This window comes from Semicossyphus pulcher, unplaced genomic scaffold (genome assembly GCF_022749685.1).
Source record: "Semicossyphus pulcher isolate SPU_LCO1_2020_fin unplaced genomic scaffold, fSemPul1.0.p SCAF_2, whole genome shotgun sequence".
NCBI lineage: Eukaryota > Metazoa > Chordata > Actinopteri > Labriformes > Labridae > Semicossyphus > Semicossyphus pulcher.
Window position 1 is genome coordinate 11,260,498 of NW_027211693.1, and position 23,422 is coordinate 11,283,919.

The 23,422-nt window shown below is 40.4% G+C and overlaps 3 protein-coding genes across 7 annotated transcripts; all 3 read right to left on the minus strand.

Annotated features, from left to right (window-relative positions):
* Positions 1 to 1,171: 1,171 nt before the first annotated feature.
* LOC138598584 (heterogeneous nuclear ribonucleoprotein A0-like) lies at positions 1,172 to 2,777 on the minus strand. Its single transcript, XM_069670388.1, has one exon. The coding sequence runs from the start codon at positions 2,731 to 2,733 to the stop codon at positions 1,822 to 1,824; it is 912 nt and encodes a 303-aa protein (XP_069526489.1). The 5' UTR covers positions 2,734 to 2,777; the 3' UTR covers positions 1,172 to 1,821.
* Positions 2,778 to 5,699: 2,922 nt separating this feature from the next.
* On the minus strand, positions 5,700 to 9,475 carry LOC138598581 (heterogeneous nuclear ribonucleoprotein A0-like). 4 transcript variants are annotated; one of them, XM_069670387.1, is made up of 3 exons: positions 8,302 to 9,475; positions 6,858 to 6,964; positions 5,700 to 5,808 (listed from the first exon to the last, which is right to left on the minus strand). In XM_069670387.1, exon 1 carries the CDS (start codon positions 9,395 to 9,397, stop codon positions 8,480 to 8,482), a length of 918 nt encoding a protein of 305 aa, XP_069526488.1. In that variant the 5' UTR covers positions 9,398 to 9,475; the 3' UTR covers positions 5,700 to 5,808; positions 6,858 to 6,964; positions 8,302 to 8,479. The 4 variants fall into 4 exon arrangements, with proteins under 4 accessions (XP_069526488.1, XP_069526487.1, XP_069526486.1 ...); XM_069670386.1 differs by having other exon boundaries at positions 5,700 to 6,059; XM_069670385.1 differs by adding an exon at positions 7,293 to 7,443 and having other exon boundaries at positions 5,700 to 6,964.
* A 1,470-nt stretch (positions 9,476 to 10,945) lies between these two features.
* On the minus strand, positions 10,946 to 23,100 carry maea (macrophage erythroblast attacher, E3 ubiquitin ligase). Of its 2 annotated transcripts, none has more exons than XM_069670537.1 (9): positions 23,008 to 23,100; positions 19,121 to 19,303; positions 16,874 to 17,077; positions 16,520 to 16,642; positions 15,739 to 15,815; positions 15,508 to 15,616; positions 14,091 to 14,224; positions 12,911 to 13,106; positions 10,946 to 12,795 (listed from the first exon to the last, which is right to left on the minus strand). In XM_069670537.1, exons 1-9 carry the CDS (start codon positions 23,074 to 23,076, stop codon positions 12,700 to 12,702), a joined length of 1,191 nt encoding a protein of 396 aa, XP_069526638.1. In that variant the 5' UTR covers positions 23,077 to 23,100; the 3' UTR covers positions 10,946 to 12,699. The 2 variants fall into 2 exon arrangements, with proteins under 2 accessions (XP_069526638.1, XP_069526636.1); XM_069670535.1 differs by lacking the exon at positions 23,008 to 23,100 and adding an exon at positions 21,978 to 22,051.
* Between the last annotated feature and the right edge of the window lie 322 nt (positions 23,101 to 23,422).

The window sequence follows — 23,422 nt, forward strand, 5'->3', positions numbered from 1 at the left end:
CACAGTGGCTTTCATTGTGTCAAATAATGTTTAGTCTAAATACTAGAGTGCACTGCATGTTTTGGGGGTCAAAATACTTTACTGATGTGCGATATAATGAATGGTCCAGACCTCTCAGACAGTCTGGTAAAGGTCTGCTTTATGTCCCAAAAGTTCAAACCAAACACAGAGAGAAAAAAAGAAGCATCACGTTTTTATGCCACACATATTTTGAACAAAATGAATTTAAAATAGTCATATCCTGCACTGCAATTTCTATACTGTTTGCTTTTTCTAATCTTGTATGTTCTGGATAAAAATACTATTCTTGTAATTTTATGCTGCCTTTTCTCTCTTTCCCAACGTATTTTGTTTTAATGCATTTTTGTTTTATGTAAAGCAATTCAAATAAAATAGCTGATTCTCATACCCAGAAATAGAGTCAGAGTGAGAGCTCACACTGTTTTTATCCTCTAACAGTGCACCTACTGCTTCCACACAAAAACCATCAGTGTTGAAGGTGTCCTCATACAATCAGTCTCTCTTCAAAGATGGGTACTTTATATATATATATTTGAGCTTCATTACACTCATACTTGGCAGTTAAAGCCACGGGGGAAAAGTAATTTGATTAAAGTATAAAGGGCGAATCAAGTTTCCTTAAAATGCACACTAATCATTCAAGGAAAAGTGAATTAATTTAAGAGATGTCCGCAATTGTGTGGATATATGGGCTTAATCAGAGTCACATGCTATGGAAAAACTTTTTAAAAGTAAAGCTGATTGGATCAGGTTTCCAAAAATTACATTTTAATGATTTAGATATTCTTTAGAAGATCACACATTTGGATTTCTTTATAAAAATTATATTCTACCATGGCTCCATGTGGGATATATGGATTTCAATGGATTTTGATGCTCAGTTGAGTTATTGGGATGGAATTGAAGTTTGCATTATATACTTTGAAAACTAGATCACAAAACTAGTTTAGCTGTTAGTGGTGCTCATAATCAGGTTCTTCCACCCAGTAAATCTTTGCCGGTATAAAATGGCCGATCAACTGGAAATGTAGGATTTTACGGGCGATACTCCCTCCTGGTGGTAGCTTTAGGAACCCCATCCACCACAGTCCTCATTATCTACTTAAATTTTACCCACATCATGTAAATCAATACTGCGAGATTGGATAGATTTTTCGAAACATTAAAAACTTTAATAAAAGCAGAATAAAACATAGGGTGAACTGAACACATTGATTTCAATTGAACTGTTTTAATCTAAACAAAAGCCAGTTAATGGGACGGGAAGAAAAATTTACACTTAACAAAAACAGGCCGCGACATTTCTCCAAAAAATACTTTGTCACGTGTGTTTTTAAGATCAAGAAACTCAAGCAATCGAGTCCCATGCTGCCCGACACTGCCACCAACTTCACTAAAAACCCTGAGTTCATGATGCAAAAAAAATAACAGACACATGTGGCTGGTTTGCAAGACAAACAAACTCTGAGAGAAGCAGTGACTGACATTGATTACGGCTTTACAAATGGTTCAAAACAAGTCTTCCCCCAACATAACAAAAGTACAATTCAATAATTCACAATTCTTAGTAGTAAAGTCCATGGTGTGTGGAATAAGAGGACAGATGGGGTCCGGATGGGGGGGGGACAGGATCCAGGGGGACAGTCTCATTCATTCCGCGTGGGTGATGGGCTCTGATCCCTTTAACTGAACTCAACAAAGACCCCTCACCCCCACCTGGGCTTGTGTGTAATGTGTGTGAATTCAAGTTCGTTGTAATCAGAATTATCCCCATGAACATCTCAAAATTTGAGGGGGCAACTAATAGCCACCGCTAAACCCTCCACCTCCACCCCCCCTGCCGTAGCCCCCTCCGCCGCCTCTGTTGTAGGGAGCCCCGCTCCTGTAGGAGTAGCTGCCCCCCTTCACTGCACCATAATTGGAGTGCTGCTGTCCGTAGCCATCCCCAAAGTCACCATTACTGTACCCACTGCCCATCTGGTTGTCGTAGTCGTCGTATCCCCCATACCCCCCGTATCCTCCTCCACCTCCACCACCACCGTTGTAACCCCCGCCATAGCCGTAGCCGCCTCCGTAATTACCGCCGTAGCCTCCTCCGTAGCCGCCGCCTCTTCCGCCGCCATAGTTCTGCATCCCTCTTCCTCGACCCCTTCCTCCTCCTCTTCCACCACCGGTGGACATCTCTTGTTTGGTCAAAGCTTTCTTCACCTCCACCTTGTTCCCGTTGATGGTGTGGTATTTGGTCAGCACCGCTTTGGTTGCGGAGTCGGTGTCCTCGAAGAAGACAAAGCCGAAGCCTCTCTTCCTACCGGTCTGCTTGTCGGAGATGATCTCGGCCTTCTCCACCGCGCCGAACTGACAGAAGTACTCGGTCAGGTTTTCCGCCTCGATGTGGTCTTTCACACCGCCGACGAAGATTTTCTTCACATTAGCGACGATGTCTGGGTTGTTAGCATCCTCTCGTGCAATGGCCATTTTCAGCTCCACGTTTTTGCTATCGACGACATGTGGCTTAGCCGCCATTGCTGCGTCGGCCTCCTCCGGTGTCGAGTAGGTGATAAAGCCGAAACAGCGGGACCGGCCGAGCTGCTGATTTTGGACCACAACGCAGTCGCTGAGCGTGCCGAACTGTTCGAAATGCGCGCGGAGGCCATCTTCAGTGGTCTCCACGTTCAGCCCACCGACGAAAAGCTTGCAAAGTTTCGCCGACATGATTGAATTTCTTCTAAGGATGGTATGCCGAGACCGTCCCTCTTCTTCTTCAATGAACGACGTCAGGGCGGGCCGTTTGACACAATCGCCTTCGTAAGACGTATCAGACGTTGATTGGTCGTCTTGAAAAACTCAACACCCTCATTGGCTCCCGGGCGAATCACGTCGCTGCTGCCTTCATGTGCTGTCGGCTTTTCTGTGTTCAATTGCTGAGGAGAAAGGGAAGCGTGGATTTGAACATTTGTGGCCGTTGGTTTTGTTTTAGTACAGCACAAATCACAATAATAAAGATATATTCCAATTCAATCCATTGGTTCATAGTATTAGTAGTACAGTACTACAACTGGACACAACTCCATAGTGTAGACAATGCTTAATTAAATATAACAGCCATCAGCTGTTTGTCACTGTAATGCCCTTATGTTCTTTGAATACAACAGAAATCGGCATTTTACTAATCAGAATTCTGAATAGAATACGAGGCGAGAACAGAGGCTTTTTAAACTACATTTCAAATGATTTTAAACGTTAACTTTATATTAATGCAAGAAATAGACGTTCCTAAGGATATTCATGCAGATTTTTTCAGTTATTGGCTGATTTAAGTTTTTTAATAGAAGCGTATTAGAATAAAAGCATGTCTTGCCTGACTAACAATTTTAACAGCACTGCATCTTTAAACATAAATCCTCTAGTTGTTTATTTTTGACTTCAGAGAGGAGGAACTGGTCACACAAGTCTTGAACTAACAGAAAAAGTATAAAATCACCTGAACCGTACACATGGTTTTCGTGTCTGATAAAAAATACTTATGAAATATTTGTTATTCTCTTTACCAAATGTGATTCTTCATCATCCTCTTTTTGTTTAATGAAGGCTACTCCTAACATAATTATATCAGCCTTAAGATGATTTTGAGAAGTCAGAGTATTCCTATTTATAAAGCCCAATATCAACAATTTGCCTTAAGGGACATTACAATATGTACACCACACTCTCAATCCTAAGACCCCTTTTCAAACATGGAAAAAATATCCCCACAAACCTCTTTAACAAGGGAAAACACTGGTGGAAAAAACAGGAAGAGCAACAGAGAAAGGCCCCCTCTTCCAGGACGGCAAACAACATTTTCAGTTATTCAATGTCACCTTTATGTCCTCTAGGTATTTACTCATTTCTTTAGACAGAGAACTGGTGACACTGGTCTTGAAACCAAAAAAGTTATAAATGAAGCTCCAACACACTGAGCTAACTACAATTTACACATAAGACAAATGTGGTATTTGTTTTGATAGAAAGTGCAGAGCCACCTATGGAATTGTTGCCTTTCCTACAGAGTTACTCAAAGTATCTATGGGTTCAGTTTAGCTGATTCTGTCTTTTCAAAGCAACTGAAACTTATCTCAGCCCCTCCCTCCAGCCTGATGAAAAAACAAAAGGCTGTTCAAGGTGCTTCTATCTCAAAAGAATCCACAGGATGTTAATGCATGTTGCAGCACGCCCATATTTTGAGCCAAAACCAATTTTAATAGCTTCCACTTGCCTTGACTTACAGTTTTAACACAGACAAGGGACCAGGAAAGCTCTAGTATTAGTTTCAGGGAAACCATGCTGTTGTTAAATACATTTTTCCATGTTGTCTGTTTATAATTTGGCACTAGAGCTTCACTTAGCTCCCTATCTTTAGTATGTCTAAATCCCTGTTTACATTCTATACACTTAAAAGATACCCAGTAGAGTTCCTGAAAAGCGTTGTAGTATTATTTTGAAGCCAATGTGAGCATTCACAATAAAGCTGTAGCAAAAGACTGCCTGAAGTTGAATCAAAAGAAAGATTTTAGGTACATGTCCCATGCATTAACCTCTGACCTAACAGATGGCACAGATGGCCATGCATTCACACTGTTTGGCCAATCAGATGAAGCCCCAGCCAGCTGTAAACCACCCTCAGATTGTCCCCCCTAAGTGTCACTTTGTTAGTTGCCTTAATTAGCTAGCACAATGACTGTGGATGGAGAGAAGGGGGAGGATCATTGTAATTGACAAAGACCTGGTAGAGGAAAATAACAGCACTTGTACTTTAAATTAAATTAGATACAAGAGAGACAATGTTTCAAAGCACTGTTTCAAAAAATGGCAAAGAGCAGCAAGACAGGAACTGTAAGGGAAGTTCTAGCTTATATGCATCAGTTTTGGTTTGTCTAATGAAGGTCACAGTGCCATTGCAATATAGAATCATGTAATTGCAAATTGCAGATTTCCCTGATATAGTGCAGTTCTTCCCATACAGAGTGTTGTGCGTTTTACGCATGCACAAGCCAGCAAATAAACGCCTGCATGAAGGACATGATATACTCTCCATATAATTTCACAGACCTGCATGTGGCTGTATTGAACCAGAACAAAAAGCAAGGTGCTGACATAGGCAAAGAAGACGGTGGAATAACTGGTTTACATCAATGTATAATAAAAATGACACCCTTTTTAGAAACATGTTTTGATAACGACTGTAAAGAATTTGTTTACATGAAACCTCCACAAAGCACCTTCAAAATTGCCACAGTACCTGTGCTTTATATGTGAAGGTTCAGAAACAATGTAATTTAGGCTGTCAATGCCAAACACACAGATGACACAATTCGCAAGTGTACATTTATAAAGCCTTTGGTATTACTCAAACAAAAAAAGGTTTCTTTACCAATGCCCAACCAAGCATTCCATTTATAGAAGCACCAAAGTTGTGCACGTCTTTGTACTTCATAAGCCATCGAAAGTCCTTTATGCGTCCAACCTGGTTGAATGTAAGTTTATCCAGTAATCTGTAGATCTGTGGCCACACCACCTCATGAACCTCACCTCATCATGAAAATATCAGTTCGCCACCTTATTTGACCCCTTTGACAGGTTTTTACCAGAGAAACATGCAACAAAATTAACCACAATTTAAAAAAGTAACATACCAAGTCTCTGAGTATAAAAATAGATAATTTATTGAAGATTCATATAAAACATGGCCAACATAACAGATGAATTCTTTTCCTATGAGATCATCAGAAAACGTGAACCGCCATCTTCCTAAAGAGGAGAAGATAAGTAAAATGTAAACTCCCATCACTCGGTCAAGCATCAGTTAAAATCACCCATTATGATTGGACTATTTTTGAATTATTTTTTTGAAATCAAGTTTGTATTATAATGATCAAAATAATCAGCAGGCTCAAAGTCCTTCAATATGAAAATTGACTTAACTTCCAGTAGATATGAATTATTGCCTTAAGCTTGACACTTGCATTCTTAGAACTCAAAAGAAACATGGTGCTCCGTATCTGCAATTTGTTAGAGAAAAAGGCTTCAGTTAAATGTCCAATAGGTGGTGAATCGTAACGTTTCAACAATAATTTAACAAAAAAAATAACTGGTCAAATTCTGACCGTTACACGATCAGTGCCTGTTCATAACAAATTTTAGGGGCATTACAAAGGATCAGTCGTATGTCTCTTTGCTTTCAACATGATGCTTGACCCTTTTTTTTGTAACTCATAATATTGTGCAATACCTCCTGTTATCTTCAAATGTTGAAATGTATTTTAACAAAAAGGGAAACAATCATCCTTGGAGAAATCAATGCATTTTGTAGCCTTTACCCTTTAGAACAGGTGCTTTGTATCACGATGCAGAAGTCTGGATTTGAATACTGAAGTTGAATCTCTTACTGTATAGATAATGTGGGGTGATTTAGCTTCTAATAGAAATCTTATTGGCAGGTATTGATAAATGGGAAAAATACAACCATAATATGGAAGCGCTTGAGAACTCCAAGATATGGGACCAATACAAATAGTGTATATTATTAAAAACGCAGACAAATATAATCAAATATTTATTGTATTTTGATACCCACAGTGCCCAAAGTACCAACTCCCAAGTCCTCATTAGCACTTAAGCGGAATAAAATCTGATACGAGATGCATGATTAACAGTCAGGGCCAACTTATGTTTGCACTTGGACACTGTGTTATCAAAGTTCTCCCTTTAAAATGAACCAACTCCTTAATAAAACCATCCTTTTCACTTAAAATGCATTTAGACCACACTGGGGAATCCTTTGTGAAAAGTGACTTCACCTGAGGGGGAGAAGGCACCACCACTCTCCGGTCCCCCCAGTCTGTGTGGAGACACGCACCCCGCCACTTTCGGGGTGATGTCCTCGTGCCCAGGTTGCAGAAGCAGCCTGGAGGAGATGGAGAAAAAGAGAGTGAGAAATTGGACAGAGAAAAGTTCACTGGTTGAGACACCAATTTAATTGTTCCATTTTTTCATTTAATGGTGGAACAAAATTTGGGTCCCCCTCCACCCACTAAAAGTACATTAAAGACCAAATTCAGTAACCCCCCTTTTTGGTTTTACTTTAAGATTAGCTATATTAGACGCATTGAGCTATGATTAAAGTGTCAGTTAAGTTGTTTAAGATTAAATAATGGCACACTTGTGCACCATCTTCTTAAGATATACCATACATAATTGACCAACACAGAGTGAAGACAGGTTGATTTACATACCTAGGTTGCTGGATGTGGATATCCTAAAGAGATATTTCAGACTCCTATCACAATCGACCCCAGGTAATCAACAGGGTCCTGATGTAGCCTACAAACAAACTTCTAAGGCTATTTTGGCTGGGATAGCCTACAGGAATACGAGTAAGAACACCTAAATGTAGGAATAATCAAAGGTAAATAACAGAGCCCTCATGTCCACATAGATATGTATTCAAATATGTAAAAAATAAAGATTATTAATAAGTAATTAGCAATGATAATTTTAAAACATGGTCAAACCCTACAAAGCCTACATGCATTGGCTGTGGGTAGACTACAACCATTTATTTCACCCACCTGAGTAAGGGAATAAACTGTGGTAAAGATGCCTTGTAACTAAAGATCAAGAAGATGTCACTTATAAAACCTGTGGATGAACTTGAGGAAGCCTGGTTAAATAAGTAAAATAACTAAGCTAAGTGGTATAACGTTTTATTTAAAATGAACATACATAAGCATACCAAAGTGTTTTAACAGTAGGTTTTGTTCTCCAGACATGAAAGTATACAATATACATTGGATATTGCTACAGGTAATGAAAAATGAACAATATTTAGACTGAAACTATAACTACGCGTGAGGAGAGTTTGAATACAGTTTGGGGAAGGAAACAAGGAGACTGGATCCTGCAGTGTCACGTTCCCGCCTTTGAAGTAAATAATTATACAAATTTATGTTATCAGTATGACAGCTAATGAAATCCACAAAACATGCTTTCTCATCCTCATACATTGAAATCACACTAAGTTTACTCCAGAAAACAAACTAATTAAAAATGCAAATATTAGGATACTTGTCAGCAAAACAATCCTACATCGAGATGTGAACGCAAATAAAAAAAATATTCAACTCTAAACGACAACTACATATTAATAAAGAATCACTGTTTTATTCTTCATCTTATCGTGTCCTAGTTGAACGGCAACTGCTGCTCGTTATTATCAGGCTTTCTGGGAAGTGACCTTCCTACCTGTTTGGGCTTTTGAGGTCTTCATTATGAATAGGGGGGGTCTCTGTGTCTCTGCCGGGGTTGGGTTTCACGGCAGACGCCCCGTTACTGAATTTGAGTTTTCGCGTCCAAATCCTGGCTGGAGGTAACAAATGGCAGGGGATGGGGGCTGGTGTGATCTTACATCGTGCAGTCTCATTTAGTAGCCGCCGCCGCCGTAACCCCCCCTCTGGTAGCCGCCACCACCGCCGCCGCCTCCTCGTGTGTAGGGAGCGGCGCTTCTCTGACCTCCGAAGGGCGGCCCTTTCATGGGGCCATAACCAGAAGAATGCTGGCCATAGCCGCTGCCAAACTCGTTGTAGCCGTTTCCACCGCCATAGCCGCTGCCCTGGTCTCCGTAGCCACCCCCATAAGGCCCGCCGTATCCTCCGTAGCCGCCACCGCCGCCGCAGTTTCCGTAGCCTCCGCCATTTCCGTAGTTGTAGTTTCCGCCATAGTCTCTGCCGCCGTAGCCATTTTGATTACCCCTCATGCCTCTTCCAGGCCTTCCCCTCGGCGCCATCCCGCTTCTGTTGGCTGCCTGCATCTCCTGCTTGGTGAGGGCTTTCTTCACCTCAACTTTGTGTCCATTGACTGTGTGAAACTTAACCACCACCGCCTTGTCGGCCGCGTCGTGGTCGGTGAAGTAGACAAAGCCAAAGCCCCTCTTCTTCCCGGTCTCCTTCTCGGAGATGACTTCGGCCTTCTCGATCTCGCCGTACTGCGAGAAGTACTCATTCAGGTGGTACTCTTCGATGTCGTCTTTCAAACCACCGACGAATATTTTCTTCACCTTTGCGAGAGCCTCTGGTTTGTTTGCATCTTCTCTCGCCACGGCCCGCTTCACCTCGACGTCGCTGCCGTCGACCGTGTGCGGCCTAGCCCCCATTGCTGCGTCGGCCTCCTCCGGCGTGGAGTAGGTCACAAAGCCGAAACAGCGAGATCGCTGCAGCTGCTTGTTGACTACGACGACGCAGTCAGTGAGCGTACCGAACTGCTCGAAGTGTTTTCGCAGGCCATCGTCGTCAGTGTCCACGTTGAGTCCACCGACAAAAAGTTTGCAAAGCTGGTCAGTCATCTTTGAATAACGGTGAGACGGCAATTACTCAACGACTTCAACCGTGCACTGGGCTCAAGATGGCGGAGAGGTAGAACGCAGTTGTCTTTATAAGGGTCGCAATGTGACGTCAGACCAGCTTCGCATTCAGTAACACCTCTTCCGGTCCTTGATTCCTTCCTTTGTGTTACAAAAGTCAAACGATATTCTGCATTTAAGCGTACAAAACGACTTTTTAAACGACTGTGATTACTTGAAATAGTAATTACATTTTTTTATTGAATATATTGTTGTGTTTAGACGTGCTTTTCTGTTGCAGATTATCCTTTGTATGTTCCTTTTCTCCATACGTTTTTGTGTCGCGTCACGTGGTATCAAAAAGCATCGATTGAATGCATCTGCTACTAATACACAAGGTAGCGTTAATAATTTAAAGTAAAAAATACATTTTAGAATGGCAGGATCGGTGACCTTATTTCAGTATCTTGTATTTTTTCTGATTTGACGCTCACAATTAAGCCGAGTTAACAAAAGGTTTAGTCCAGGTAACTGAATGGTGTCACAGTGGGTTCATAACCCTAATACCACATTCTTGAATGAAAATTACATAAAATGTGGCAATCTTTATTTATAAGATGAGTCTTATGATGTGAGGGTGTTGGTATCTGGATATATGACAACAAGGAACAACTCTTGGGTTAGTATGCAAGAAGTTAAGAAGCATATAGGCTTGTATTGACTGAGAGGTTTAAAACTACATAAGTAGACTAAAAGTGTATGGCAAGCAGCATTACAAAAATTATCCATACGTCACTTAGTGTTTGAAATCAAGTCAATTCTAATTACAAATAGTTACAAAAAATAAAGTGCCAAAACAATATATTTGCTTTTTTGTTTTCTATCACTGTAATTTGAAAATGTTTTCTGCACTTACGAAACTTTAAATAGGCATTTGTTCAGATTATATAGAAAAATGTATCCATTGAAAAAGAAGGCAGCTCCCTAAAAACGAAACTGTCGAATTATGATTGTTATATTGAGTGTAAATTGCACCCAAAACCTTTCAGGTGGCTGATTGCTTTTTATCTCTGAAACATAACTTAATTTGCACCTTGGTGAAATCACACCAACTAAAGGTTTATGTTTTGAACATTTTTGCATTTTGAAACCAATCTGAAAATCAGAACATAAATTTTATTGCCCAATCGTATAATATTTGCTTTGTTGTTGTTTTTTTATTCTATTTTCATATTTTTCTACAGTCTTCATGGATAAATCATGTCTTTTTTTCATGCATTTCCACGAGGGATAAGGGAATTGCACTCCAGTATATTACCATATATAAGCATGCTTTTCACTGCTAGACCAAGAAACGCCCACACAGAATGCAGCCCTCCTCAGACTATGGAGGTGTAGTTTCAGGTGAAAGACACAACACTTGGTTTGTATTTCCATGTCAACAGAGCCGCAGTGCCTCGTTAACCTTGTCGCACCTCCCGCAACTTATGGTAATGTTGATTTAGGAGCCCAGAGAGTGAAGCAGACATAACAAACAAAGAAACACTGAAATCAAAGTTCACTGAAATCTTTATGAGACATTTCGCTCATGAAACATTCCCTTTATCTATTCTACCAACACAAACACACAGGACAGTCTGTGTCTTTACAGATACAGTTCCAACTCATTGATGGACACAAATGAGGCAACTTTTGGTTTGTCAATAAACAAAAAATGGAACAAATGATTAATTGTGTCGGGGTGAAATGTTCACTATTTAGCAGTTGTGCGTTCGTTTTTACTGAGGTCAGCTATCTGGATTTGTGTACATCCTGTTTTTTCCACATTCTAAGTCCATTCATTATCTACAGTAGGTTTTTTTAGTCATAAAGATTAAGTAGTGTTTTCAGATGACCAAAGTCTGTGAGAAAAGGCAGGATTGTTCGTCCTCGTCCAGGTACTGATCCCGCCTTTTACTGTGTTTTTTAAATAAAGGCAGTAATGATGTGAGTGGAAATAATGTAATGTTGAAGCAGGCCCTTTCCTGCTATGCGAACCTTGTGGACTGTTTGATGTTGCATGAGGCAGAATATAGGACTGAGAAGAATATCAGCACAATCCTTCATTATGTTGTTAATTGTTGGAGAAAGAGTTATGTTATTTAAAGTTTTTGAGCAACATCCATTAACTGAAGCCCGTAGGTGTTGGATTGAGTTAACTGATATGTCCTCTCTTTGCAGAATAGAAACAGAACTTAAAATGGCAAACCTCACACACAAAAAAGGAAGACATTTTGTTTAATAATCGTAAAAAAACACCAGAGATGGTAGTCTTGTTTGAGTATTGCCCTTAATTTCTTTATGGTAGTTAATACACCATATTATTGTTACCAAGTTTTTTAATCTAACAGCTTTACTCAAAAATGACACGTTATACTGTAAAAACTGTTTACTGTGGACTAAATCAGGTTTTCAACACCCCAGAAAAGATCACACAGCAATCTTTGTAGAAGGTTAATCTTCATTGTCGCTACTCGTCTCCAAAACCCCTGAATTTAAACATAAGGATGATCAATTCCTAATTCTAATATTTACACTTGAAAAGAAGCCTTAGGTGGCCGAAATTAGGCTCTGGTTTCACAGCCAAAAAGGGGTGAAATGCAAAAAAGGTAGGCAGTTAAAAGGACTCTTTTAACACATCCCCCCGAAACAACCCTCCAAAAAACATGGCCAGAAGACAAAGGATGTTAACAGCATGCATCACAGAATGAGATGCTACCATAGGACCAGGAAGCCAGCCATGTTTGTTTGGAAAAAGGACCAAATCTAATGTGTTAATCTGGTTAATAAAACAGGTTAACACAGTCTTGCCACGTTATTTAAATAAAATAAAAAACATCACTAGTGAAAGGAAAAAGTCAAAGTAACCCCAACAAGTTTTTATTTGTTGTAGTAAAATCAAATCTCTACCTAGGTTTTTTTCAGCCCCTCAGTCCTTCTGGAGGGAGGGCCTGTAAGATAATGAAAATGTTGATAGTCCATGTGCTTGAATGGATCAGATCAAACCACTTCTTGTTATCTAGCCACATCTAAAACAGTCTGAAAGGAGAGTAGTCCAGTTTCTGTGTGATAAAATGGGAGGGGGAGAGAATGGCAGAACCGTAGCCGATCATCTATTGGGGGAAGGGGGTTGTTGGAAATGTTGGGTGTGTCTGTGGGGGGGGAAGGGCACTGGATCACAGCTCCACAGGTGGCTCTCTTCATCGGCCAGATGAACGACAGGCCATACTCAATCATGTTAATGCTCAGACGGGTTATCTGAGTGATCACATGATGTAGACCTTCTCAGCCTGAGAGAAGTTGAAGACTTCTTTGGTTCTGGGACACACCACTTTGTCATCTTGGCGGATGGACAGAAGGGACTGAAAGGGACAGAAAAACACACATTACAGTTTCAGTGACGTCTTCTCTGCTGAAGATAGGAATAGTTTCAGCTCCCTGTACTCTTGGCTGCAATTCATCTTGTAAAGCACTCACATTGTATCCGTAGACATATCCATTAGGAAGCATCATTGGAGGGTTGTTTTCATTCATGACCTCCCCAGAGATCTTACAGACTAGTCTGGAGTTGGCGCAATGGGCCATGGGTAGTGGTTGGGCCAACTTGTTGAGAGATTTACTGCAGACTGGGCAGTCTGGGTTCTTAGAGGTACCGTCCTCCTTGTAGCACTGACTGGAACGGGCATGAAGGTTAAGGAACAAATTATATGTCTCTGTGAAATAAGTTTATCAGACAGAATTTCCGTTAGACAGAAGACATAAAGAGAAGAAAGAGGAGAGAAAGTTACTTGTAAGCAAAAGGCTGTTTGATAGACCGAAACCGATGCCTTACTTCCACTTCCAGTTAGGTTTCCATTTGTGAAAGTTGTGAATAGTTCCTCATTATGTTGACCTAGGTTGAAAGCAAGCTACTCCGACACTCAAGAGTAGAGTTAAACCACTTTAGACCATTAATTTGTTAGCGACAAACGTCACTTATTTAAGCCAGTCATTTTTGAACAGACCAGCTACTAAAGCGACAGCAATTTGTTTATCCTCTCGATAACCAGATTTTTAAAAAATGGCAAGCTTTGGTAATTTAACAAGGTGCTAAAGCATGTTTGTGTCACATCTAAAGCCCTTTTTACACTGTGTTTCCGCCTCAGCGCCGTAACGAAGTTCTGCCGTCATGCAGCCGTTGCCATTTTACATTGGACCAAGCAACGGCGGCGTGAAGCTGCCCCAGTGCGTGTTTCTACACAGCTTCTGGCGTTGCGGAAGCTAAACGTGTGTCAGGTGTAAACAAACAGCGCCTGCTTCAAATACACACACGGCGCTGTTCTGCCCCGCCGGCTCTGCTGTTTACACAGACACCGTTTCGCCTCTGTTTCCTCCGATGCTGGCTCAGAGGCGGAACGACTTCGCCCCACCATTAAGACTACCTGCGTTTTACATAGAAGATGGAACATAACAGAGGCATAATAATCCTGTCTTGAGCGGACAGTGTACTGCCCTTTGCATGCAGTGAATTGGGAACAACAGTGGCAACGTACACAGAGACACAGGAACACTCCTTTTATCTTTAGAATTAGTTTTAAAAAAGTGCCTCTATTGGTTCCTTAGTCTAGATGAGGAGATGAAATCCAAAGGGCAGAAAAACATAAGTAAGGTAGGATACGGTGTCTTAATGGCAGACAGTCCAGCCTGTAGAGTGATAGTGAAGACAGAGTTGTTTCCCAGCTGGTGCAGTCTGTAGTTGTCGTATCGGAACTGCTGGATCAGCATCTTCCAGCGGGCTGGATCCAAAAGATCCTGATGGAAAAGAAAGATTAAGACCGAGGTGAGAGTTTTATCTAACAGCCATTAAAGATGACTTCAGACCATGTAATTTCTCATTTTGAAACAACTGGCGAGCTGGAAATCAGGGTCATACAACTCTCCTCCAAAATGCTACTCGCATCACTACACAACAAGTCCCCAAACACGAGTACACGGTTTTCAATGGGGAGTTGTAAACTTCAACACACTACAGCTCTCTCTCACACTAGACAGACATCACCAGACATCCCACACTCTAGTTAAACATGATCAGTAAGGATGCCAAAGCTTTGTGTTTGTTTGTTTCTTTTGAGCAAACTGTGAAACTGTCTGCTTCTCAAACACAGCTGTGTGTTTCCACTACAGACACATAATACAAGCATTATGTAAATACATATAAATAAAGTTACAGTTACATCCCTGATTCACCTGTTGGCTATGGCGGAAACATTTATCGTGAGCCTAATTTTAGTAATATAGGACTTTTTTGTTAACACACTGATGTCACTTGAAATTAAATTAAGAGCAACTTTGAATGATTGATTGTTAACAGACTATGATTTCCACATTGAGAAACAAATTGTGATACCAGTGAAGCTATAAAAGTGCAGCCCTACAAACTTCTTATCAGAGGACAAACACTCTCAGTTGTGCTTCTGTTACACTAGTCATGCTCAGTTCATCTTCTTTGTATAGGGAAATGGCTTTTAGCATTCTTGTTGTGTCATCGTCCAACTCACTGTCTCAGAGGACTTTTAAGTGGAGGTGAAGTTTAAAAATATCAACACTGATACTGAAAGCAGCTACCAAAGGACAAGTTTAAAGTGGAGGGAGTTGAGGTATCTAATAATAGACAACAGGCGCCCTCTAGTGGTCTGTCTGTTGCTATAGCACCTTCTCTGCTTGTAGAGAATGTTGCACGATTTATTTCAGCTGTGTATTTTAATCACACACACAAAAAAAAACATTGATACCAATGAACAAGTACCTGTTGTGTTCATGGTTTACCCATGGTCTACACTTTTTGTTCATCAACATGACCAATGACGACAAAATGACACGATAAGTTGACATGCAAGTTGGGTGATCTATCCGCTCTGTCATTGATAATAATGGCGTTCCTATTTGAGAAGTTTTGTGTGGATTACATCCAAGATGGTAGAAAGCCAAATTAGTGTACCATAATATTGCTTGGTTTTATGTGTGTGAAACAGCCCTGACCAAATTAAATTTCATACATGCATGTAACAACACTTGTAAATAACATTAGGTCTTACCTTGTACGGGGAGATATGTGTGTCTGATGGGAAGGCCAGCATGCCCATCACCTGCCGAACCTCATCCAACTGCCCACCTTCTGCCTGGCTGAAGTGCTTCCTCGCGTGTCTGACACAAACAGAGACACATACAATAGTTGAAGATATAGTGATAGTTGAAATAAAGAACAGATTGGTTTTTCTTAGTGATATTTCAGGTGTGTCTGTGTGTTGAGGTTTTATGTCAGGTACCTGACTGCATCCATGCGTTTGTTTTGTCTGATGAGCTCAATGAACTCCTGGATTCTCAGACTGAACTCAAGACAACTCTGCAAAAGAAACAGATACGGTTCCAGTAAGCGACTTACGTTCTGCAAAAACTTCAACGTTTCTATGTTGCCCTTTTAATGAACCTTTAGAGCTGGCAGGATACTGATCCCCTCTAAACAGCCCCTGCAGTGCTGCGAGAATCTCGAGCTGCCTTTAAATATTTTATCATCAAAATGGATTTTTGGGACAGAAAAAAAACACACGTATCCTACCACTCTGGCTGGAAGAGCTTAAAAAAGAAATATGACTATGAGCTAGATGAACCTTTATTTGGCACCAAGTTGTAGCAAAACAAAATTTCAAAAACACTTTTAGGACGAATGAAATGAAAAACAAAGACATTTACCTGAGCATAAGCTTTTGTAGGACACAGGCTGCCCATATGAACATCTTGTTATCAGTATAAGGGTGACTCTAAAAGTTAGAGCTAACTGGAAGATTATTTTGCTTTGGTGGAGGTCTGAGCTCTGTTAACTACTTACATGTTTAATAGGATGATCTTATACACACACATACATACCGTTTATCTTTTAAACGCTTTACCCTGCTGCCACAGCTAGCAGGGCAGCATTAACAGGGTTACTTTGCTGATTCTTGTTAAGGAAGGGCACACAACCAGAAAGCATCTATCCACCAAGATTTGTCACACCTTTAAAACATTTTGGTTTAAGCGGCTAAGAGTTTACTCTTTTAGATGAATTACCTTCATCTTGCGAAGACGGGATTTATTGTCATGGCACCAGGCTAGGCAAGTGGCCGTCTCCTGCCTCTCTAGAGACTCCTCCACCTCCTTAGCTGTGAGGAACATCTCAATGTTCACCAGATCCTGAAAATATAGGACAGTGGATGTATCAACACACTAAAGTCACATCAATACACTAAATGTGTTCATGGTAAACTGACGGTGTGTGTGTGTTAAAGAGGGTCTTGTTGTGGTGTTGTGGTGTTGTGGTGTTTTGGTTTTGTCCTAATCATAAATGCACACTTTATGAACACAACCTTGTTCTAATCTTTTGAATAAGACAATAACTGACTTTACACACACACAGACAATTACCTCTATACCGCTCTGTCTGGCCAGTTTAACGGCTGTGTTGTAGTATCCGCAGCGCAGCAGATGCTCCACCATCATGCGGTCCATCCGCTTCTTCTTCCACAGGTTGACTGAGGCCGGCTGGTCGCTGCTGTGCTCCTTCAAGTGCTCGATGCGACGCTTACATAGTTTGGCACTCTCATCTTCTGCCTGGATGGACTCGGCAGCCTGAAGGACAGAAACGCACAGGAACAATACAAAAGGCTGAGTATGGAATGTGTATACAGACATACAAGTTCAACTGAGAAGGCATTCAATACAGACACTTGTTGTAATCTCATTGAATCCAAAATCTTAGCATTGATGGATTTCCTAAAAGAAGGAGCTCAAGTTATGATGCATGGATGATCAGGATTTTTTCTACAGGATATCAGCCAAACAGAATCTGATTACATTTATAATATACTGTACGATAAAACTTGTTTTGAACTAGGAAGAAACACATTACTTTTTTATGAACCGTATGATTACTTCAAACCGAAATGATTATCTGTGCCTGGCTGCCCCCACACTGAAACCAGACCACAAACCACAGACAGCTGCTTCCTGTGTGATAAACTGTGTAATGGAGGTACGTTAGATGTCGTTGACATCAAGGCTAGAGATAAACACACAATTCAAACGTTTCCCATTGCTGAATGTTACATTTATATTAGGAAATGTTTTCTAAAGTAGCATAGCAGTATAAAAACACAGACGAAGAGTCTTAAACCGTACAGTACATGATTGCAGTCCTATGTGCACTGTCATTTCACATTAAACGTATGTCAGATTAGATTTGTTTTTGTAAAACATGACCCTTCTTGGTTAATTCTCCTTTTTTAGGCCTTAGATTAAACTCTGGCTTTCAGATTTTTGGACAACACACACATTTCACAACCGGAGCTTGGCCACATTTGGGATACAAAAAGCTCACACACCTCTTGAAAATAATACCCCTTCCCCATCTAAATTTAGCACGTTGTCGTGGGTTTTTTAGCCCCAGGAAGACCTGCTTATAGATGCTGATTGTCTCTGTTCCCATTGCCAGTGGAGTATGCTCCTGTCGGTCACTTCTGTGCTGCGTCACCATCTGATGTCACAAACACGCCCAAAACAGGGTTAGTAAACAGTGAAGATGTTACAGTGGTTAGGTCTTTATTGTACCTATTACAATTCAGTCTGTGTATCAAACTCGGCGCAGACCAATTTGGAACGATGTTAGAGGGCTGCTTGGAAAGAGATGGGCGGAATTTGTAGCTGAGATGACAAGGAGTCGCAGAAGTTACCGACAGAGCATAGCGTCATGCCCAAAAGGGGTAGGAGATTAGCACGTCAACATGGGTAGTTTACGGTAAGTCTGTGCCTTTAACACAATGAATTCAAGGTTTATGATGAGGAGGACTCCTTAAAATTGTCCAAGCAGTCACCATCCCTGTATGATCCTTTCCTCCAGTTTTGTGTGTGCTTTTTAACACTTGCAGGCACATGCCCACTGCACATAAATGTATGTGATATGCGTAATATATATCCCATAATAGTAAGGATAGAGATTAGGTCTGAAGTTGTACCAAAACATTCGTTTGGACAGAGATTGCCTTCGCTTTAAATGGCCGTTTGAAAAACAAAAAAGTAAAGTATTTATAGCGGTGTAGTGTATTTACAGAATACTAACTGTTGCTTCCATTATGCTTGTAATCACACTGCTGTTGTAAAAACTATTTTAATACAACACAAAATAACTGAAAGAGTCACAGTCGAAAGAACATGATTAAGCAGTACTTCCTACCTCAAAAGTACCAATCAAGCAATCAACATTCTTAACAGAACTTGTTGGTGATGAACCGAAAACCGCAATAAATATCGCAGAACAAAATCTTTTTCCAATATTGTGCAGCCCGAAGAAGAATTGTGAGGAAGAGATTTAAAAGCATATGATGTAAAAGTCTCGCTGATGACCAACCAACAACGCTGAACTGGAATTTTCCAGTTCTTCTGCTTTGTTATGCAGATGGACCTCAGAAAGTTTTAAACTTTCCAAATTGGCATGTCCTTGACCATTTGGTACAGAAGTACACTCGCCAAAAATTAAGAGAGCAGATTTTGTTCTGAGTGTAACCAAATATCTTGGTGTTTACTGCACAACAAATCAAAATCCACACTTGTTGAAAGTTGATGAGGATGAAACGACTCTAAGATGAGTGTGTGTAAGTGTTCATCTGCATCCCTCACCTTCCTCTTCAGGGCGCTGAGTTTCTCCACCACGCCATCCAGCAGGGACACCACAGAGTCGACCACTGGGAAGCTGCTCAGCGTCTTCTCCAGCTCTGCCACCACCATTGTTACGTGACTCGTCTCCCGGTCGATGTTCTTCTGAGCGGCCCTGAAACGCTTGTTCAGAGTCTCGTAGGGGACCTGCAACAACAATGCAACAGGACATTTACCTCTGTGTATCGGGCATTCAGATTTACACTTGGCAAATGGCAAGTAAATGAAAAAACTAATGAGTATCATCTCTAGCCGATTGTGGTTTGCGTTTTGCAAAAGGTAGAAAGCTGGGCCATAAAGGATCTTTAAGAAAACAAAAGAAGCCTTGTATTCTGCCATGCTGAGTGTGGTCAGCTGACAAGGAACATCTTGATACAAGGGAGCCCTGCATCATTTGCATTATGGAAGACAAAACTGCAACTTGAGACTTGTATAGGAGATTCAGTCTCTGAACTGTTAGTACACTTCTTCTGTCTACAGATCCTTTTCAGTTGTACTTCACACAATTATGTTTGTAAGAATACTGTACCATGCTGAATCTACATTATCTTATTGATCCTTTTAAGTTGTACTTTCTGTGACATATTCTATTGATCAGGCTTTTTTTGGCATTGCAGCTGGCTGTAAATCTAAAAAGTAGTTGTTTCTTTACAATGCAAAGCTTCTCCCACATCAATTTTGCAAAAAAAAAAAAAGATTTAATTTGACTGTAAAATGTATTAAAAACATGTTTACAATTATTACCGTAACAGATTTAGAGACCTCATAAAGACCATGGTGAGGTACACGACACTAGTATGAAGTTTGGTTTTGTTGTTCTTGTTTTCATATATTGTCCTAATATTTGATCTTTTTGCAATTTGATGCATTTAGCAAAACTGTTTCTGAAACTTTCGAGACCTTGAATTGAATGTGTCATCTTAAAAAAGCAACAAAAGCAAATTCATAAACACCTTTCTTATCACAAAGAAACTATAAGATCTGTAGATATAAGATCTAAAGATGACAGTACAGCGCTTTCCCATTTGCACTACAAAGCAAGATGGCTTAACAGATTCTTTTGAGCCAGATTGACCGCTGTGGTTTCTTTTCTAGGATATTACATAATAAAAAAACAAGAGGAGGGCTTTGATCCATTGAGATTATTATTTTTCTTTTAAATAGAGCCAAGTTAATTTCACAGATCACAAAAGTTTGAAAGGGAATTATGCAAGCAAGAAACAAAACAGGATACAGGAAGGTGACTGTTGTTTCTGCTGGAATTATTGTAAGTATAAATTCTATACGGCTATAATTTGAATGGGACCCAATAAGTCAGACGCTTAACAGATTTGTATACACGTGTAAGTATAAGTGTCCTGTTGACAGTAACATGGGGCCCATTCTGCTCAGGAATGTGTACATCAGAGCCGCTGAATGAGAAAGACAACATGGAAAAAGCACTGGCTTTATATAAATATCTCACCTTTTTTCTCCTCAGGGCTATATCAAGATCAGATTCAGACTTTTTTTTTTTACAAAATAGTAATTGGGGGTCATGAGATTAAGTCTTCAGTAGATACACATAGTAGCTGGTGATGATTGCAGAAAGATGTGGAGAAAGCCAAATAAATGCATAAAATATGCATAGAATTCACAGCGTGTGCAAACAAACAGAGCTTAAAACCACAGAGATTATGTTGACAGGAAGAGATGATGCTAAACTCTCTACTAGAGTTGCTATATTGAATATTTCTGGCTGTATGTGGCTTTGAAAAGAAGTGTTGCAGACTGTGATTAACCTTGTTTTTTTTTTAATTCCATTCAATAGAAAAGAAAAAACAGGCGTTACAACCTAGATATTATTTTTCTTAAAACCTTTGCAAGTGAATTTCTGGAACATTTGCATAATACAATCATAACATAAATTGTTTGAGCTTCTTAAGTAGACCTTTTGTCTTAACAAAACTGCATTAAAAAGGAAATCTAGATATTATTTTATTTTAAATATGCAAGAATATGCTATGTCCCTTCTATACAACTTGATTCACTCCATTGTTGAAATGTGATTCAGACATCTATTTTGATGGCTAGCCTGATACTGTGTGCGTGGTTGTCCTTCTTGATTTGTTGGGAGGTGGCTCATTGTGAGAGACATATACAGGCCCACTACAAACAGAACAGAGTACTCATTAATTATCATACAATATAGAAAAATCATAGCATTGTGAGGATAGTTTTAAGAAGTCTGGATGATAATTATGTTATACCTTTAATACAGGCATAATATCTTAAATATGCATTAATATAATATCATTGACTGCAATTTCATCATTCAGGTTAATATCTGAGAAACCACTGACCAACTGTATTTTCAGCATGGTGACAAAGCCTAACCATTTATGCAAATATAGGACTAAATATATATAACAGGGTTACCATGCTCCTTATGTATATTAATGGTAAGCTTTCACTGATCTGACTGTTAAAGGACAAACAAATCAACATATTATTTGGTAATGCAGATTAGCAGATTCCTCAGTGTCAGGAAAAATTCCTGTCAATATATTTCTACTCAATATAGCACCAAATGTAATCAACACTGCTCTCCCCAAGCTGTAGACTCTCATTTGGTGCCAATTATAACCATCACTAGTCCTGTCTTAAAATGGTGCCCACCATCCCTACTGCAGCATCCAAGCAAAGGCAGACATACCCCCAAACCACAGCCATGCCTTTTTAACGGGAACACGTTTTATCATCGCCAACGACACGTTATAATCATTATGACAACATCAAGCCGTTAGTTTCCACACAAAAGCTGCCAATACATGCTACTCACAAACGTGCTTTATACGACGACGCTCTCCTGCTGTGTGAGGCGGCTGAACACGGGAAGCAGTCCGGACTTGTTTCAGCTCGTCTTTTAGCAGTGGTGTCGCAGTAACGTTATGTGGAATGGAGGAACAGTGCGTGTGTGCGGCACCGGGCTGTGATTTCTCTGGCTGGCCATTTTGAAGTGCAGAGAGGCAGCAGCAATGTGATGACACTGCGCTAACTCGCAGGGCTGATTGTCTGTCTGACAGCGTAGCGTTATGGGCTCTGCCCCCCGTGATATCAACCAGCTTTCAGCCTGCTCCTATTTGCATGCTCGACGTTACGTATCTGGTAGGCTACTCATCTTTTAAGATGGCTAGTCCTGGTTTTACCACAGACAACTAGCTTGCTAGCAGGCCAATCACGCTTGAACGATATTTCTTCTGTCACCGTGCCTGATAGTTGAAAAACGATATCAACCACGTTGTTGCACTCTGTCAGTGGCAATGTTTATACTAACCATTGTCTCATCCTTTAACTGTCAAACGGTTGAATGGCCTGGTTAGCCGTTAGCGCAGTCGTTAAAACGGTTCATACATTCTAACGACCGTTGCAATATGGCTCGCGACCGTTAAACTGCCTTAATGCCACGATAGCTGACCCTGTTAGTAAGCGTCAACGGACATACCACAACCTATGTCAAAAACAACAAGCTTTAACTTAAGCTAACATCCCTGAGGCCTACGACAGACTTCACCACAATAAAAAGAAATCAGAGAGGCATAGACAATCAGCTAACCAGCCGGTCAGCTGTTGTTATTTGTCGATCTTTCTGATCTTTGCTATCGCTTTTCAAACACAGCAGGTACTGAAGTGGACACTGCTACCTGGCTAAGCTAGCCCAGCTAATGTTAGCCTCTCTGTCAAGCTTGCTGGTCTCGCGATCAACTGAACTAATAATCTCCATTTTCCGAATAGAACCAAACTATTCGTGTATTGTGGAAACGTGAGTATCGTTAGACAATTCATACATGCCAGTTTCAGTTTTTGTTTACCTTCAGGGTGGGATATTCTTGGACTTTGAGAGCCATGGACAGTTGAGATGCTGTCTCTTGCACCGCCATCTTGGTTTTGTGGTTTTCTTGTGGTTGTTTGTGTTTTTTTTCTATCAAGTCAGAATGGCCTTGGTGCTCACTACCGCCACCTGGTGAGACGGTGTCAGCACTGACTCAATGTGTGTGCTTTGTTAAAAAGATTCACTTGCTCTTCTAATGCAATCAACTATCAAAGCAAAAGTTTTCAATCATTAAAGGTGAAATACAGGAGGTTGTTTTACATACAGTCAATTCCACGCTTTTGCTGATGAAACAATATCACCAGCATTTATTAGCTCTTCTGGAGCTCTTATTCACATGCCATGCTCTTCATGAGCAGATTAACTAGCAGTGTGCCTATTGTCAATTCCTAGGA

What these genes read in the sequence shown, in the direction of transcription:
- LOC138598584 (XM_069670388.1), bottom strand. Translation starts at nt 2,733, where the DNA reads ATGTCGGCGAAACTTTGCAAGCTTTTCGTCGGTGGGCTGAACGTGGAG.
- LOC138598581 (XM_069670387.1), bottom strand. Translation starts at nt 9,397, where the DNA reads ATGACTGACCAGCTTTGCAAACTTTTTGTCGGTGGACTCAACGTGGAC.
- maea (XM_069670537.1), bottom strand. Translation starts at nt 23,076, where the DNA reads ATGGCGGTGCAAGAGACAGCATCTCAACTGTCCATGGCTCTCAAAGTC. An exon ending in AAGAATATCCCACCCTGAAG is followed by an intron (nt 19,304 to 23,007) that starts GTAAACAAAAAC and finishes TTGTTGTTGCAG; the next exon opens with GTCCCCTACGAGACTCTGAA. An exon ending in CACATATCTCCCCGTACAAG is followed by an intron (nt 14,225 to 15,507) that starts GTAAGACCTAAT and finishes CTTTTCCATCAG; the next exon opens with GATCTTTTGGATCCAGCCCG.